General features: G+C 39.5%; 1 protein-coding gene across 1 annotated transcript in view; it reads right to left on the reverse strand.

Moving 5' to 3' along the window:
* The window catches only part of LOC138505068 (mucin-5AC-like), a 160,365-nt gene that overhangs the window by 103,071 nt on the left and 42,174 nt on the right, over positions 1 to 15,120 (reverse strand). The window contains exons 14-21 of the mRNA XM_069625391.1: positions 13,902 to 13,996; positions 12,620 to 12,746; positions 11,658 to 11,913; positions 8,949 to 8,995; positions 8,322 to 8,422; positions 7,164 to 7,315; positions 4,191 to 4,329; positions 3,969 to 4,079 (exon numbers count right to left, since the gene is read on the reverse strand). Of these exons, the coding sequence (XP_069481492.1) occupies positions 3,969 to 4,079; positions 4,191 to 4,329; positions 7,164 to 7,315; positions 8,322 to 8,422; positions 8,949 to 8,995; positions 11,658 to 11,913; positions 12,620 to 12,746; positions 13,902 to 13,996 (1,028 nt within the window). The remainder of the gene's footprint in view (positions 1 to 3,968; positions 4,080 to 4,190; positions 4,330 to 7,163; positions 7,316 to 8,321; positions 8,423 to 8,948; positions 8,996 to 11,657; positions 11,914 to 12,619; positions 12,747 to 13,901; positions 13,997 to 15,120) is intronic.

Genomic DNA, 15,120 nt, shown 5'->3' on the forward strand with positions numbered 1-15,120 from the left:
ATATAGTAAGAGTCCTTGTAAGAACCACAGACTTGCCAGTGGGATGGTTTCCAGAAACATTTGGACTGCCCCTTCAGCAAAGTTTCAGCATGTTTCTTCTAGATGCATTTTAGCTGTCCTTCCAGTTAAGGGGCTGTCAAGGTTAGCATTTCATAATAATTAAAAGACTGAGGCAAAGCTACATGGTGCCCTTCATTAAGAGCTTCCAAAAGAAATCCAGAAAACGAGAAGTGTGCGGCATGCCATTGTTGGCATAGGGCCACTTCAGAATGCAGCTCTATCATTTGATGACATAGGTCCTGATTCATGGAATTATTCATGTGTAAAACAGGGGTTTACATGCCCTTTTGCCCACAAATCCATGTTTGACGAATGTTTGATGAATGGGGATTTGCGGGCAGAATGACCATAGAGTTTAACTCCAGAAGCCGGGAGATAAATGCTTCTGAAACCTAGCAACATATTCAAAAGTGGGTGAGGACGCTGATCTTGTTCTGGTGCCTTGGGCACGCTGAAAAGGAAGAACCTCAGAAACCTATGAAAATTAAATGTCCATATGAATTGTGAACACTGAATGACAGCATTCAATGGAGCACAGGGATGGAAAGAGAGCATAAGATGAAACCCCTGTACCTGACAGAGTACAGTTGCGCAGAAGCAAGGACATGAAGACTAATTCAAACCTCCCCTATGACCTCATCCTACATGTGAAAACCGAGCACCATGAACACGGCTAAATGTAATGGAAACTTGATTCTACTGGCCAGTACAATAGTCCCCACTGACCTCGTAAACTATCCTTTCTTGGCGTTACTCTGAGCATCTCTCGCTGAAAAATATCACAGCATCAATTTTTTTCTAATACCACATACTTTTAAACTGAGATTTGGATTCCTTTTATTGGACTAGCGGAACATATTATGCTGAGATAGAATATGCATTAGCTTTCGAAATCTCACAGAATTTGTGCTACTGCATTACTTCTTCTCAGCCAAATAGGTTTAGCCAGTTCAATAAAAGATATAAAACTGAAACATTTGTGTTTTTTTAAACCGGTCTAACATAGCAACTCCCTTTTTTTACACTACATAGTCTAGGCCACATTATCCTTACAATTCTATTGCATAGTTATTCCAATTCTATCATATTTGTAGATGACTCAAACAGAACAGTAGGTAATGATTAGGAAATTATTTTAGAAATACCTTTGACTAAATGTTATGCTCTTTATCTCATTAAACAATTTTAACTATGTTGTTTCGTTCATTTCTCATAACGTCGTTCCACACTGCACCTTTGCCTAGGCTCGGCTACTGAATACTTAGCCAAAGGTATATTAAAGCCTCTTGATTCACTAATATCTATTTTTAGCACTTTGCGGGCCTGTATTACAAAGCTTTTTTAATGTGTTTTTTCCATATTAAAACGCTTTTGTAAATCAGACACTGTGCCATCAACCTAGTGCTTTAAATGAGTCAGTACTAGCCGGGCACAGACCTGGCTGTTTCTGAAAGTTGCCCGGGAGCTGGGACTCTTCCCCGGCTCCCCTGAGCTTCCCAGACTAGTACGCTTTGGGCAGATTTGATTTCTTCAGTGCATGCACATTTTTAGCCAGGCATGGCAACACAGGTGGGTCTGCACCTGGCTGGAAATGTGAGACCCAGCCCATGGACCACAGACATTCCTGGGAACATTTGTTTTGCATGGCTAGTGCCTTTGAGTCACAGGAAAACAATGCACCTGGGCTGATTTGCATTTCAATTCAGAGCCTGACAGACAGTTGGAGCCAGGACATAGTTAACTTAATTGTTAATTTAATTGGCTCTGAAGAACAATAGAGATATTCACGAGATAATTAAAACCTGAGCCTGAAACTCCCTAACTGGTTCTCTAAATGGAGTCTATCCACTTTGTTATCTGCACAGCGCAACTTTAATATTTAACTTATTTAATTTTTAAAAAGATATTTGAGTCCTTGATATTCTTTTTAAACAACTGGTAGCATTTCAAGCTGGAAAAGGCTGAATAAATAGCGAAAACCATTGGCAGTTATAATGCATGAGTACAAAGAAGAGGCAGAGGGCTACTTATTAGGAAGCCAGCAAATGGAAGAAAACACATGTTATTTATAAGGCACTAGGACAAACAGCAGGAAAATGTGTTATTAAGGCAGCTATGCAATTAGAAGAAAAACGTTTTATTCAGACTGCTGTATAAATATCAGACAATCATGAACATTGGATTGTCAGGATTTATTTGTAAATCAATCGCATTTACTAGGGCTCAGCCTTCACTATTTATGCCACACACCAAATAAAATATATATTTATTTTAATATGTAAGGGTCCCTGGCAGTATACATCCCACTTAAAGGGGGAGTTCATTCAAAATGGCATTCTTTTAAATGATGGGAGATAATAAAAAATATACATAAAAAACATTTTTTGCAAAAGGTTCCTGTGTAAACCTTTCGGCAAATGAGCTTCAAAGTCAGCAGTAGGAGGCATCCATTTTGTGAAATGAATGAGCCTCCTGTGCTTATATTAACTCTGCTCTTGTGGCAATAATCAAGCAAAGTACCCTACTGGGAGCTTTTGCTGATTGCTGCAAGAGAGCAGAGAATTCTGGCAGCCTGCAGTCTGGCAGCATTTTATTGGTAATTGCAGTTAATTTCTTTTTAAGTTTCTAGGGCTCCCGTGTCTTGGGGGAGCCTTGGAAACTTAAAAAGAAAGTATCGGCTATTATGAAGACTAAGCTGCCAGGTGATTGTGGCGGGCGGCGGAAAAATAATAATTGCAGTTACTTTCTTTTTAAGTTTCCAAGGCTCCCCCGTGGGGGGAGAGGGAGCTCTGGAAACTTAAAAAGAAAGTACTGGCAGTTATCAATACAGACTTCCAGCATTCTCTGCTCTCCTTCAGCAATAAGCAAAAGCTCCCAGTAGGGGGCTTTTGCTTGATTATTGCTGTGAAGCAGCGTTAACATAAGCACAGGAGGCTCATTCATTTCACAAAATGGATGCCTCCTAGTGCTTGAAATGTATGACTTTGAAGCTCATCTGTCGAACATTTTACATATGAACTTTTTGTAAAAAATATTTGTATGTATATTTTTTATTATGACCCATCTTTCAAAAGAATACAATTATTGAGAGAACTTCCTGCTTAAGGCATAGCTTCTTCCTCCACTATGTTACTTCCTCACTGTTATCTAAAAGCTTTGGAAGATCCCTTACTCACACCAGCTGCATGATTCTGCTTAAGAATTGCTTGGCTGTAGCCGTATGTCATCAACCGATTAATTGACTGATGATTGAGTTTAGAAATTAGTCTACCTTGAGTAATTCCCAGAATATCTTCAAAGAGCCTTGCACAAATGTGTACAATCCAACTTTATTGTGTGAATTCCTTATGTCATGCATTTGCTTGTTGAATTTTCATAACTAGAAAACTTTTACAGTGCATTATTCCCATGCCTGCTTGCATCATTGTTTGCTCTGACTGTTAAAACGGCATTCAAAATGGATGCCTCCTAGTGCTTGAAATGTATTACTTTGAGGCTCATCTGTCGAACATTTTACATATGAACTTTTTGTAAAAAATATTTGTATGTATATTTTTTATTATGACCCATCTTTCAAAAGAATACAATTCTTGAGAGAACTTCCTGCTTAAGGCATAGCTTCTTCCTCCACTATGTAACTTCCTTACTGTTATCGAAAAGCTTTGGAAGAGCCTTGCACAAATGCGTACAATCCAACTTTATTGTGTGATTTCCTTATGCCATGCATTTGCTTGTTGAATTTTCATAACTAGAAAACTTTTACAGTGCATTATTCCCATGCCTGCTTGCATCATTGTTTGCTCTGACTGTTAAAACAGCTCAGTTGGAGCTTCTCGTGAGAAATAAAGAAAGTAAAGGGGATGTGTTCAAAGCATCTGTAGGACAGGATGATGACTGAGTCTACTCACCCCTAGGAAGATTCTAATGGCTTTTGAACAAGTGGCTCCGGTAGATCCACAGGGGATGTTCTCTGTGATCACAAGGAAGGTCTTGCTTGTGTTCTCCTTGCCGCAGTTGTCCTGAGGAATGAAAGCACATTGAGTATCTTGGCAATGACATGGTATGTGCTTCTCTAGTGCCCTTGTTCACTTCAAAGTAAACTAGGAGAGCTTCTTAACGCAGTTCTTCACCTGGGCCAGTGTATATCTACAATTCCCATTGAAGCTGTATTGCTTGCCATCAAACGTCATGTAGTGCCCGTCACCATACACTGCACACGTCTCAAGGCAGACGTCATTACTGCACTCCCAATGGCGGTTTTTACAGGAGCTATAAAGGAAGACATCACATGTAATGTTTGCAACCGCATCTTATGTTTTTGATTCGTTATTGCTTGTATTAAATCGATTAAACAGTCCAAAAATGCCTTGTAATATTGAACAATGCGCACTTTTCCATTTGACGACTGTAAACAGGTTAAAACATGATTATTGGACATCTATTGGGTATATCAACTCTTGACTTATATAGTCACTTTTAAAATAGCACTAACTTAGTTTCAGACAAGAGCTGTTGAATACAAGAAAACATCTGCCAGTGTATTTGACTCTAGGGTGAAATTCCTTGATATAATTTGGCAAGCAAAACAGTGTCAGTGAAGATAGAAAATGCTCTGTTTCTAATGTTGACTTCCATGAAAACAATTTCACTGTCATAAAATATTCCGTGAGTTCACCTTATAATTCATTTAAACAAAGCCATTCCAGTTGCCTGTGGGGTTTTTCTACTATGGAAGCCAAAATCCACCATGGGGATCAGTGGTTACTAACATGACACTCACAGCCTGATGAATCTTCTCAGTCTTCTTCATTTTTGTGTTCCCCACAGTTTGTTATATCTGTAATGTGACCTTTGGCCTAGAATTCAAGTCTAAAGATCATCTAACATGTCGCGTACATATTCAGGGTTTTCAATCTGCAGATGTTTATTGTTGATGTAATACCATGATTGCATTTTAGGAGCATAATAACAGCGAGTGTTTGACGAAATAATAGGATCTCTTTGACAGTTAAGGGGTTTTCCTCGTCTAAAGATTACAGCATTTGCTTCAGCCATATATTACTATTTGAATTTGTATTTACAATACTCAGCAAACAAAAGCAAATTTAAGCCAATTTAACTAGCTACAAAGCTCTACCCACTCGCCTTCCTTCTTTTTTATAATCTGGAAAATATTGAGGTATGCATGCTTGCTGGCCATAATGCAATCCTCGAATCAAATCAGTCTGCAATAATTCTCCTTAAGTGTCCAATTCCAAGATAATTCATTGCTTAGATGGGAATATAATTAACATTATTGTCAGAAGGCTGCTTTCAAGACTATTTTCCCTTACCTTATGTAGGGAAAATGGGGCTCCGAATTTCAGCAGGGGCAGAATGTTAGCAAACTCAGACTCTGGTGTGAGAATATTGTTTGAGACTCTGATGTGATTCTGGTGTGAGTCAGTACTGTGAATGCATGGACAACATACAAGGTAAAAGGGGGTTTGAATTTGACATTACATACAAGCTGATGTTGTCATTTGGACACCTCACCATGGTTCAATATGGACTGAATTGCTAAAATATAAGACTACCAATTCACTTACTCACTAACACCCCCAAATTACAAATTTATCCCGACACTAATCTGGAGTGCAACTCAGTCCATAGCTCTTTGATGTAAACTATTGCTGCAGAACAATGGTACAGGCTGGCTCAGTTTATGAAATTGTACCAACAGAGGCTAATATGTGCACAGAAAAATGCAAGAAATAAACATGAAGAATTAAGATAATTTTCCTGGGAATATGTGAGAAGATGTGAGCTGAGGAATGTGAAGTGCATAGATATGTAACATTTTGACATCCGTTTGCTGCCTGAATCTCTGTCCGAAGTTGACAGGCTAAACACATGCTCTCTGGAACTTTCTAGCGGGTTGGCCAACTGGCCTGTGGTTTAGTTTGGCACATGACATCCGAATCTGGGGCAGGCAATGTCACACATTTTCTGTAGGCAAGCATACATTTATGGGCAGATCAGCGTGAGACCTTAAAAAGGGAAATGCTGTAAAAAGCAAGAGGGCTGTCTCTTGGAGTGTGCTGCATTTGCTGAGGGTGAGCAGGCTGGCTGTCTCTTGGAAGAGTGTTGACCGAGTTTCCTGCTGAAAGGAAGAGCATCAGAGGAGAAAGGAGGGTGCGCCAAGGGGGAGACAGCCGTGCTGAGATCAAGGGCAGGCTGAACCAATGCACCACTGACTTCGCTGCTGTGAATATTTTGAACATTCTTTAGGTGAGCATAAAGTACAATTGAGGTGTGTGTATTTTTACAAGTACAAATGTACATAGCTATTTTCAGGTGTTTTCTCTTCTGTCCAAGAAGCAGTGCTCAAATATATAAATTAAAAGCTCAAGGCTCTGCTAAATTGAATGATATGTTTCAAGGTCAATAGATAACAAAGTTATCACTAGAAGTGTGATTAAAGCTCATGGTGGAGGGGTTTTTATCGAGAGGAAGGAGTTACTATGAAATGTGCTTGTGGTTATGGTTTAGCCTGAAGCATATAATCTGTTATCACTGCAAAAGAGAAACACAAGTTTAAGATGTGTGCTTTCATTTCTGTATAATGCCATAATAAACTTATACTTATAAAGTGACTGAAAATAATTACATCAGCTTTGGTCTACATATTCTTATTACTTGTGAGGGCATATAGATAAGTATAAAGCTAAGGAGGTATTTGTTTTTAACGCATGCAGTAAAAAGCAAGATTCACCAAAACACTGTGAACTGGTGCAAATCCTAAAAAGTTGATTTCCCATATTACAGTCTTCAAGTGACCTGGTAAGTCTATGCTGAATTTCATACCACCAATCAAAATACCATCAATGAAATAATGTATCACCAACATGGAAAAAGTGATCCTAGTGCACACCAAGTCTGTTTGTTTTGCTTGCCGCTCAAGATCCCAATATAAGAACAATTTCAGGTAGTCCTGTGGCTCTGGGGTCCACAGAATATCCTAACACTTACCAATCAAATACATTGGGAAATTGTACATTGCAATGGGAAGAGGATCATTTGGGAAAAACAACAATTCAAGGAAAACTAGTATTCCCACTTACCAGGTCCTGCATTTGGATTTGATGATTTCTCCAGGTTTGTAGATGTCACCATTGTGCATGCATGGGCAAGCCTCCTTATCGATGCAGCCGCCATTTCCATCATACACCTGAGCTTCAGGGCACACACAGCCAGAGATGCATTGGGTTTTATACTGTACAGGGATAGCAGAAGGATTGTGCATGAGTGAAGATTGCAGGGTGAAGAGACTGCTTTGGCACCAAGTGTTCCTACTACTTAAAATATACTTAAGGTGATGGGCCCACATTTATTTCTGTACTGAAAAGCCCTGCAGTGGGCCAAGGTCTAAACGGTGAACCTTGTATCTTAAATGTTGTGCCACCCACAACAGGAACAGTAAAAAATTACATTTTGTTTGGAATATAAAATGCACCTAGGTCATGTCAACTCAGGATACCCCAACAAAATGAATCTCAATGTACTACTTTCGCTGTGCTTTGGTAAAATAAAATGTATTTTCATGTAGATTTCAGATCAGTCCACTTCACCTAATTTTTAAAATAGTTTTTCTTCTGTAATTATTCATCAGAAACACCAGGACTCTCCTTTCTTCCACATCTAACTCCTTGCATGCCTTTACCTTATCCTACTTTAGTGAGTGTTTGCTGTATTTCTTTGTTTTTTTCCCTTTCATCCTCATGTCCACCTTACGCCGTATTATCATTTAAATTCGAATGTGAATGTGTATTTTTTAATGTAACTGTGTACCCTCCATTGAGCTTTATTTTTTTACATGTATAGCATTTTGGTGAAAGTAGTATATAAATAACAAATCATTATCATTGTTTCATTGAAATGTTTTTTCAGTTAAATACATGTGCTCATATGGCACACAACTGAAAATAATGATTGCAGAATATTAAGATGCAATGTAATGCTCCATTTTCAAACGATCTTTCTGCACTAAGGTACTACACTGTGGCTACCTATATTACATTTTCGCTACTCAAAAGCGTCCCAAGAATGTTCTGTTCATTTCGTAACCCATCTTTCACCATCGTGTATGTATATACAAGTTCTACCATTAAATTGAGTGGGTATTCCCAAAACTCAGCAGCTTCACCACTGTGGCGTCTTCATGCCATCCGGTGAATCCCTCAGCTCTTTCAACTGTAAAAAATAAAACATTTGATACTTACACATGTCATGTCAAGTGTTTGACAGCTTTTCTGGCACTCCGCCCCAGTAGACCCTACAGTGGCATTGGCGCAGTCAAAGTAGACCATGGGTTCAGCACAATCTGAGAAGGAGGAAAGGAGAGATGGCGGATGAGACAGACATCTTTGCATGCTGGAAGCCTGAGATTCGGACGGCTCTGGTACAGGGAACTTCCTGAAAGGCCCATTTGCAGAGGGGCCACCTCCCTCTCTCACCAAGATGATTCAGAATCTGCAAGAGTTGGCGAAACATGGGGGCAGATGTCTGACCTGCTCCTGTGATGCACCTGCCCCTTCCAATGCAAATTCAAGCCATTTTTGCAACTAATTTTATTCATTTTTTATTTATTTTTGCATTTTTCAAAGCACTGCCACAGCCCGCGGGCATCGAGGAGCTGTTACAAGAATTTTTATTTTTATTTTGTTTGTTATTCTTTTAGTTGCGTAATTGTTTTTTTGTCTTAGTTGCGTAAATCATGTGAGTTCCCTTCTTATACTGAGGCCTGGAAAGTGCCTTGTTGCATTGCTGATGGTATCAGATCCTGCAAGGATGCTATGGGAACAATGTCAAATATGTAGTCAAAGAAGGCAACCAAAGGGTTTCCTTACCCAGCTTTGAAGATCCAATGCACTTCAGTTTCCCCAGTATGCACGTGCTGGGAGAAGAAAGTGAGTTATTAGATCTGTGCTCAACATATGTATCTTACACATCATTTAGTTTCTTGTTCATATAAAACCTTCATGTCCCATTCATTCCTTGTGTTGCTGGGTGCATGTCTCCTGCAAGATAGATTGCACACTTTTTCACATCATGTTACAATACAACAAAACAAGTAAACTTAGCACTGTGGTGCTGGTGATACAGTGGTAGTAATGTATCATACTAAAATGTCTGGTTAACATGGCAATAACGTTAATTGCCTTACTGTCATTTCTTAGGAGGTTAACGGAAATACTGCTGTTTTTCCTTCATCACAGAACTATAATTTGATTTTTGGAGAAAAACTTTGGATTCACAGCCAGCTTGTTGTTCGCTGTAATTTTGCACCTTCCCACAAACAATCTGCAGATTTGGCACATGGTCATTTCACCGGCGGTAAATAACCTAAAATCTCCATGGCTGTCTGATGGAGTCCAGAATTTGGGAATTACACTGCTCTACCACCACTTGCAATACCATGGTAAACGCACAGGACCAAGTGACGGTCACAGTAACTGATTTTGGAGGTCATTCAGCAAATTTACTGGTGAATTACCTCCAAACACGGAATGAGACCCATTGGAATTGTATCAAAAGTTTTTACCACACTCATTTAATATTTTGAAATATAAATACCAGCAATACTGATGCTCATTAATGCAAGACTATGCCAGAAAAGGCCCCTTTGACATGGCTAGGATAGCTCATTGATACCTCACTTGTCCTGGAAGCAAAAGGACGCAGAGCAACACAGGTTCAAATCCAGGATAAGCACTTAGAAACCTCTTTGATATTAAGTGAGTTATAAACAACCAGTTATTATTATTATATTTGTTTTTATTTACTTGTGCACAATTAAAATAAATGATTTTTACAAGGTTAACATCGTCCATAGAGATGACGTGCAGATTCTGGTTATCAAAATTCCAGTCTACTGTCAGGTAGACATCGGATGTCATGTTTGTGAAGAACTTCCATTGCTGGCCTCATAGCAAGAGGAGGCAATTAAGGCAAAGAGTTGGGCAAAGTTGAACCAAGCCCGAGGGCGTTGATTTTAATAAACGCGACTTCCATCAGTTTGGATGTGGCTAAAGCCCAGCAGGTTTTTTCCCCTGAGATGAGACGGCACCACCAGTATAATAATTATATGCTTTTGAGTGTTAAAGAATGGTAACTCTTGCTGTGGCTTTGATTTTGATTCTTTGAAGTTAAAGTAATGTGATTCTGGCTTTGCTTTGCTTCATAAATATTGTCTTAATACTGTCAAAGAGCCATGTTGCGGCTGATCCTATCCCGAGTGTAATATTGTTACTGCAATTGTCTTTTGCCAGACAACGTCATAAAGCCAGAGCTAGCATGTGCTTAGTTCCCTGAAGTGATGGGCACCTGCAAAAGCTGGCATTGGCAGCCTCTGGGACACGAGCCATCTTAATGAGTTATATAGCCTTCGGGAAAGAAATACTTGTTACACTCCACGCACAACCTTTCCTATATTAATAAGCTGAGGCATTTACAAAACTCCCTTCCCCTTTTCTTATTGGGATTCTATGATTGCCAGAGGTAGTCACTCTGCATAGTCATTTTAAAAGGTAATTGTGTCAATAATACCTGCTGCTAAAAATAATTATGCAAATGATTATAAAGCAGAGGATAGATGCTACTTACATGCATTTGAAATCAATGGATAGGACATTGTTATCTCAACATGTGTGTTTGAATATTAGAACAATGATATCATGTAGTGCTTATACAGGTGCTTCATATCCCAGTATTATCTGTCTCTGCATCCCTGCTCTATAAGACAATGATGGGGGAATACTCTTAATATTTGAATGTGACAGTACTTGACATTCAAGGTTGTGATTTAAGCTGCATTAAGAACGAAAGAAAAACCCAAACATCTCCAACAATGTATTGGGAACCAAATGAGCATGATGTGATAACGGTGATATAAAATTCTGTGCATGTTTTGCACTCTTCATTCATGTATGCCGCCCTATTCCAGAAAAGTAGAAGAAAGGAACGGGCTATTTATTACATAGCTAGAGATCTAACTGTTTGATCTCCCAGGCATAGAAGAAATTGAGATCACTTAGAAAGAAAGACGGAGGCATATTCTGGAGCCTGTGGATTACAGGATCAACAGCCACTTGGATTCACTGCTGGGGCTCATGGCTAACACAACTATAGATTTATTTTAATTACTGTATGACCAGAACGTATCTGGTCATTGCCTCAAATGCAATACCATTGAATGCCTTTCCATCTAAAAAATTGCATTGAAAAAAGCATTGAATGCATGTTTTTTTGAAGGTAAATGGTTTAGTTTAATTTTAATGGGTTTTTAAGAGTAAAAAAGGGAGGTTAGGGGGATCCCCCATTAAAGAAATGCATTCGATGCACATTTTTTCAATGAATTTTTTTCAATGGAATGGTCTGTCGATGGTAAGAATTCGATGGAATGACTGTAAACCTGACCAGACATTAGAACATCTTTTGTGGAAGTGCTAATTCTAAACAGATTGTCCATCTTGGCCAAAGACTGTTATTCTAAAGTGTTTGCTTCATGCAGAGATTAGATGGGTCCAGCCCCAATTAGAAACCTTAAATCAGCTTACCATTCGGCGCCATTATCTTTTACACTCTGTCCAGATTGCACAGTGGTGCCTTTCCAGTGACAGGGACAAGCAGAAGCAGGAACGCATGTGCCAGCGTCATTCAGGTACGTCCCTGTTTGGCATATGCAGCCATCCACAGGTACGAACGTGATGTTGCAGGCAAAATCCGGCTGACTCAGCGAGCGGCAGGTGGGCTGGCACGAGGTGACGGAGTAGCTGTACGTCATGGAACCGGGGCATTGTTTGGTGTATTTGTCTACAAGGAAAGCATATTGCATGACCACTTTTTTATCAGGCTATATAGTCCATTAATCAGAAGAGATGCATAAGCACCTTATAACAGTGAGCAGCAAGCAGTCAGACCCTGTAAATCCTCAGGCATAATGCCATCATGGCTCATCACCAGTCATCACTCGGTGACGGTCTGACATTTTAATGTTACAACATAAAGAATGTAAATGTCTATCAAAAGATCTGCAAGAGGCAATTGTATTGTCCCCCTACACTTTTCCCCTTCCCCCCTCCCCTGCACTTGCACGATCTCAATGTCACCTGGCCTAGTAAGATCATTGTCTCTATCTTCCCTCTATTCCCCTCCCTTGCCTCGTCGCGCCTTGAAACACTTGTGTATAAGCGCGTTATAAATGCCATATCATATCATATAATATCATATCATTGCTCAATGTAACTCGCTTAGCAGTATGCTAGACTTTCCTTGAGCTTTCGTTTTTTTGGAATGTCCCAATAAAAACATTGAAATGGGACAAGCAAGGGGGGATAACATGTACTGCGCGTTAAATGATACACTAAACGACATGCTAGACTGTGATATCAAGAATATTAAACGAATGCATACTGCCTTCTGATAAATTACTAGCCACTATATTCATTTACTTTCACAAGTAAAAAAAAGTCCCAAACAATGTAATACGGTAAAAACGTTTTCCGGTGACTTGATTTACCACAGATAGTGGTCCTCCATCCGGTTATGGAGACGCCTCTTGCCGCACAAGCCCAGACATAGGAAGAGAAGACCGCACACAAGCAATCCTCACTGTTTTTGCAGTTACAGGTATCAAACATACAGTTCTAGGGATACAGAAAGGGACAAAAGTCATTGTCAATAATGCTCAACGCAACCCGACAAAAAAACATTCCAACAGCATGATTTGTATGAAACGCTTTTCGAAGCAATGATAGGAACGAACATTGTATATTGTCTTTGTATCTTAACCAGTTTGCTTATCTGTTTTCGGAGGAAGAGTAAAACATCTTTTTGTTATAATAATTTTTGAATATACACCCGTTTCACTGAATGGCAAACATAGAAATCAGAAATGTATTTGCTGAGTATTTGAGATAATATGAAGGTTGAATTGGAACATATGTATGATTTGTAGGCTGCAACACCAAGGACAAGGCTTCAACATTAATTGGAGAGAAAATGGGGGTTGTTGAAAGCAAATTGTACAGAATATAAAAAAGATAGTGTGTTTGCAACAAACAAACAAAAAAGACGGAATCTCGGTATTCTTTCTAAGGCACTTACCCTTCTGCTGGCTCAAGATGGCTGAGAGCCTGGAAGTTAAGCAAAACATGCTTGCAGAAGAAGGAGTAATTTCACTCCTACAGGAATGGAATGCACTTAACAAAAAAAAAACTGTGGTCCTTTGGTTTTGCAGCTTTTTGCAGCACAACATGTACAATGTTACATTCTCACATGCTTTCAGCATATACAACACTCAGCATATTATATCACAAACAATTGACATTTCCAAAATTAAGGCTTTTGAAATGTCAGCTGGTTGTGCACAGTACAGAGGCTTTAAAAAAACTAAAAACTAAATACCATTAATTTGGATGTTAAATCCGTGCCCCTCCTGCAAGCCAATTCTGCTTAACTTTCAGGCTCCCAGGCTCTCTGACACCCAGAGCCAGCAGGATACAACCAATAAAGTAATACATGTCTTTGCCTTTAGCTAACATACTGACTCTCTTCCAATATTCTGTACAATGTCCTGTGACGCAGCCCCCACCACGTTCTCTGCAACTCAGGCTGCAACTCAGGCTGTCTCCAAAGAAGACATTAAAACAGATGAGCTACTAGAATTCAATTAACTTCATAACACAATCAGTAGTAATTGGGAAGCAGCTCTGTCTAAAACGCAGCAATGTGACATCATCATTCCAGTAGGGTGTTCGAAAGACTTCTAGATATGCAGGGCTCTAAAAAGTCATTCTTACCGTATGATAAGGGCCAGGCGACACCACACCGTGACAGTTAGCAAAGGCTTCCGCTGGGTCTGTCAGCAAACCACACCAGTGCTTCGCGTAGTCCTCTGAAATAATAGATTGAGACATATCATGTCGCCCTTAGTTGGTGAATGAGTTAAGGAAGTTTCATAAATCAATCGCACATGTTGCACACAAGTGAAGCCCACTTTTATGTTAGCCAACATGGTTGCAAATAATGTGAGCAATTATGCATTTTTTAGTATTTTCTTGTGTCTAGGTTGGGCCACCTTACGCATATTCTGACTTCTCCTTCCGACAAGTCCACGGTTCCTTAAACAGAATGGGAAACACCCCTGAATGGATCCTGCAATTGCTACTATGAGAACCAATTGCAATTAAAATGCTGATTTGGGGACAGCTCTCATGAACACAGTGCAAAAGTAGCATGATTTCCTTCTAGTGAAATCCTGCACCTACAGCAAGGATTTGTGCAGGGAATGTTTCCTCTCATCTCATGCTGTCCTGGCCGGAGATTCAGGATCACCGATAAGAACTTTAGATGAGGATCAGCATGTACTCTGCAACTGAGACTGTGAAATATAGAAGATGTGAGGAACTCTGTCGTGGACACAATGTTCTAGGATGGCTGCATCAAGAACATTCTTCCTACTCTCACCCAAAATGCAATTCAATATTTCTATGGCAGAGTCAACAGGAGTGGTCTAAAACACACATCCTGGTATGTTCTTCTGAAAATGAGGCCTCGTTGAAAATGTTTAATGCTTGGACACCAAATTAATGATTTAGGGAGACAACTTTCCATCTTAGTCCATCCCAGTCCTGTAGTCCTTTTCAAGAAAATAGAATCCTCACATACCATAACCCAGTGTGCTCATGTATAGTATATATAACCTAACAGATACAATGAATAGGACACCCCTGACTGCCCACATGGCCTTCGTTGGATGATATGGAAGTGGTGTATTGGAAAACAGTTAAGGTTTAAAGCAATATGCCTTATTAGCACATGGAGACCGTTATTGATATCGTCTCAGCCAAAGAAAATATTTGGATTGCAATCAAAAACTACTGGCATTGGCTACATTCTGAACGTTCTGACTTTAAAAGCTGACAGGGAAACAACAATGCAATTTCCAGGCAAGAATTCTTTCAAGAAGACACTAATCCAGCTGGAGGATCTATATTGCAATGCAACATCCAATTTAAT

The sequence above is a fragment of the Ambystoma mexicanum genome, chromosome 11 (assembly GCF_040938575.1).
Source record: "Ambystoma mexicanum isolate Mex_15411 chromosome 11, UKY_AmexF1_1, whole genome shotgun sequence".
Classification (NCBI taxonomy): domain Eukaryota; kingdom Metazoa; phylum Chordata; class Amphibia; order Caudata; family Ambystomatidae; genus Ambystoma; species Ambystoma mexicanum.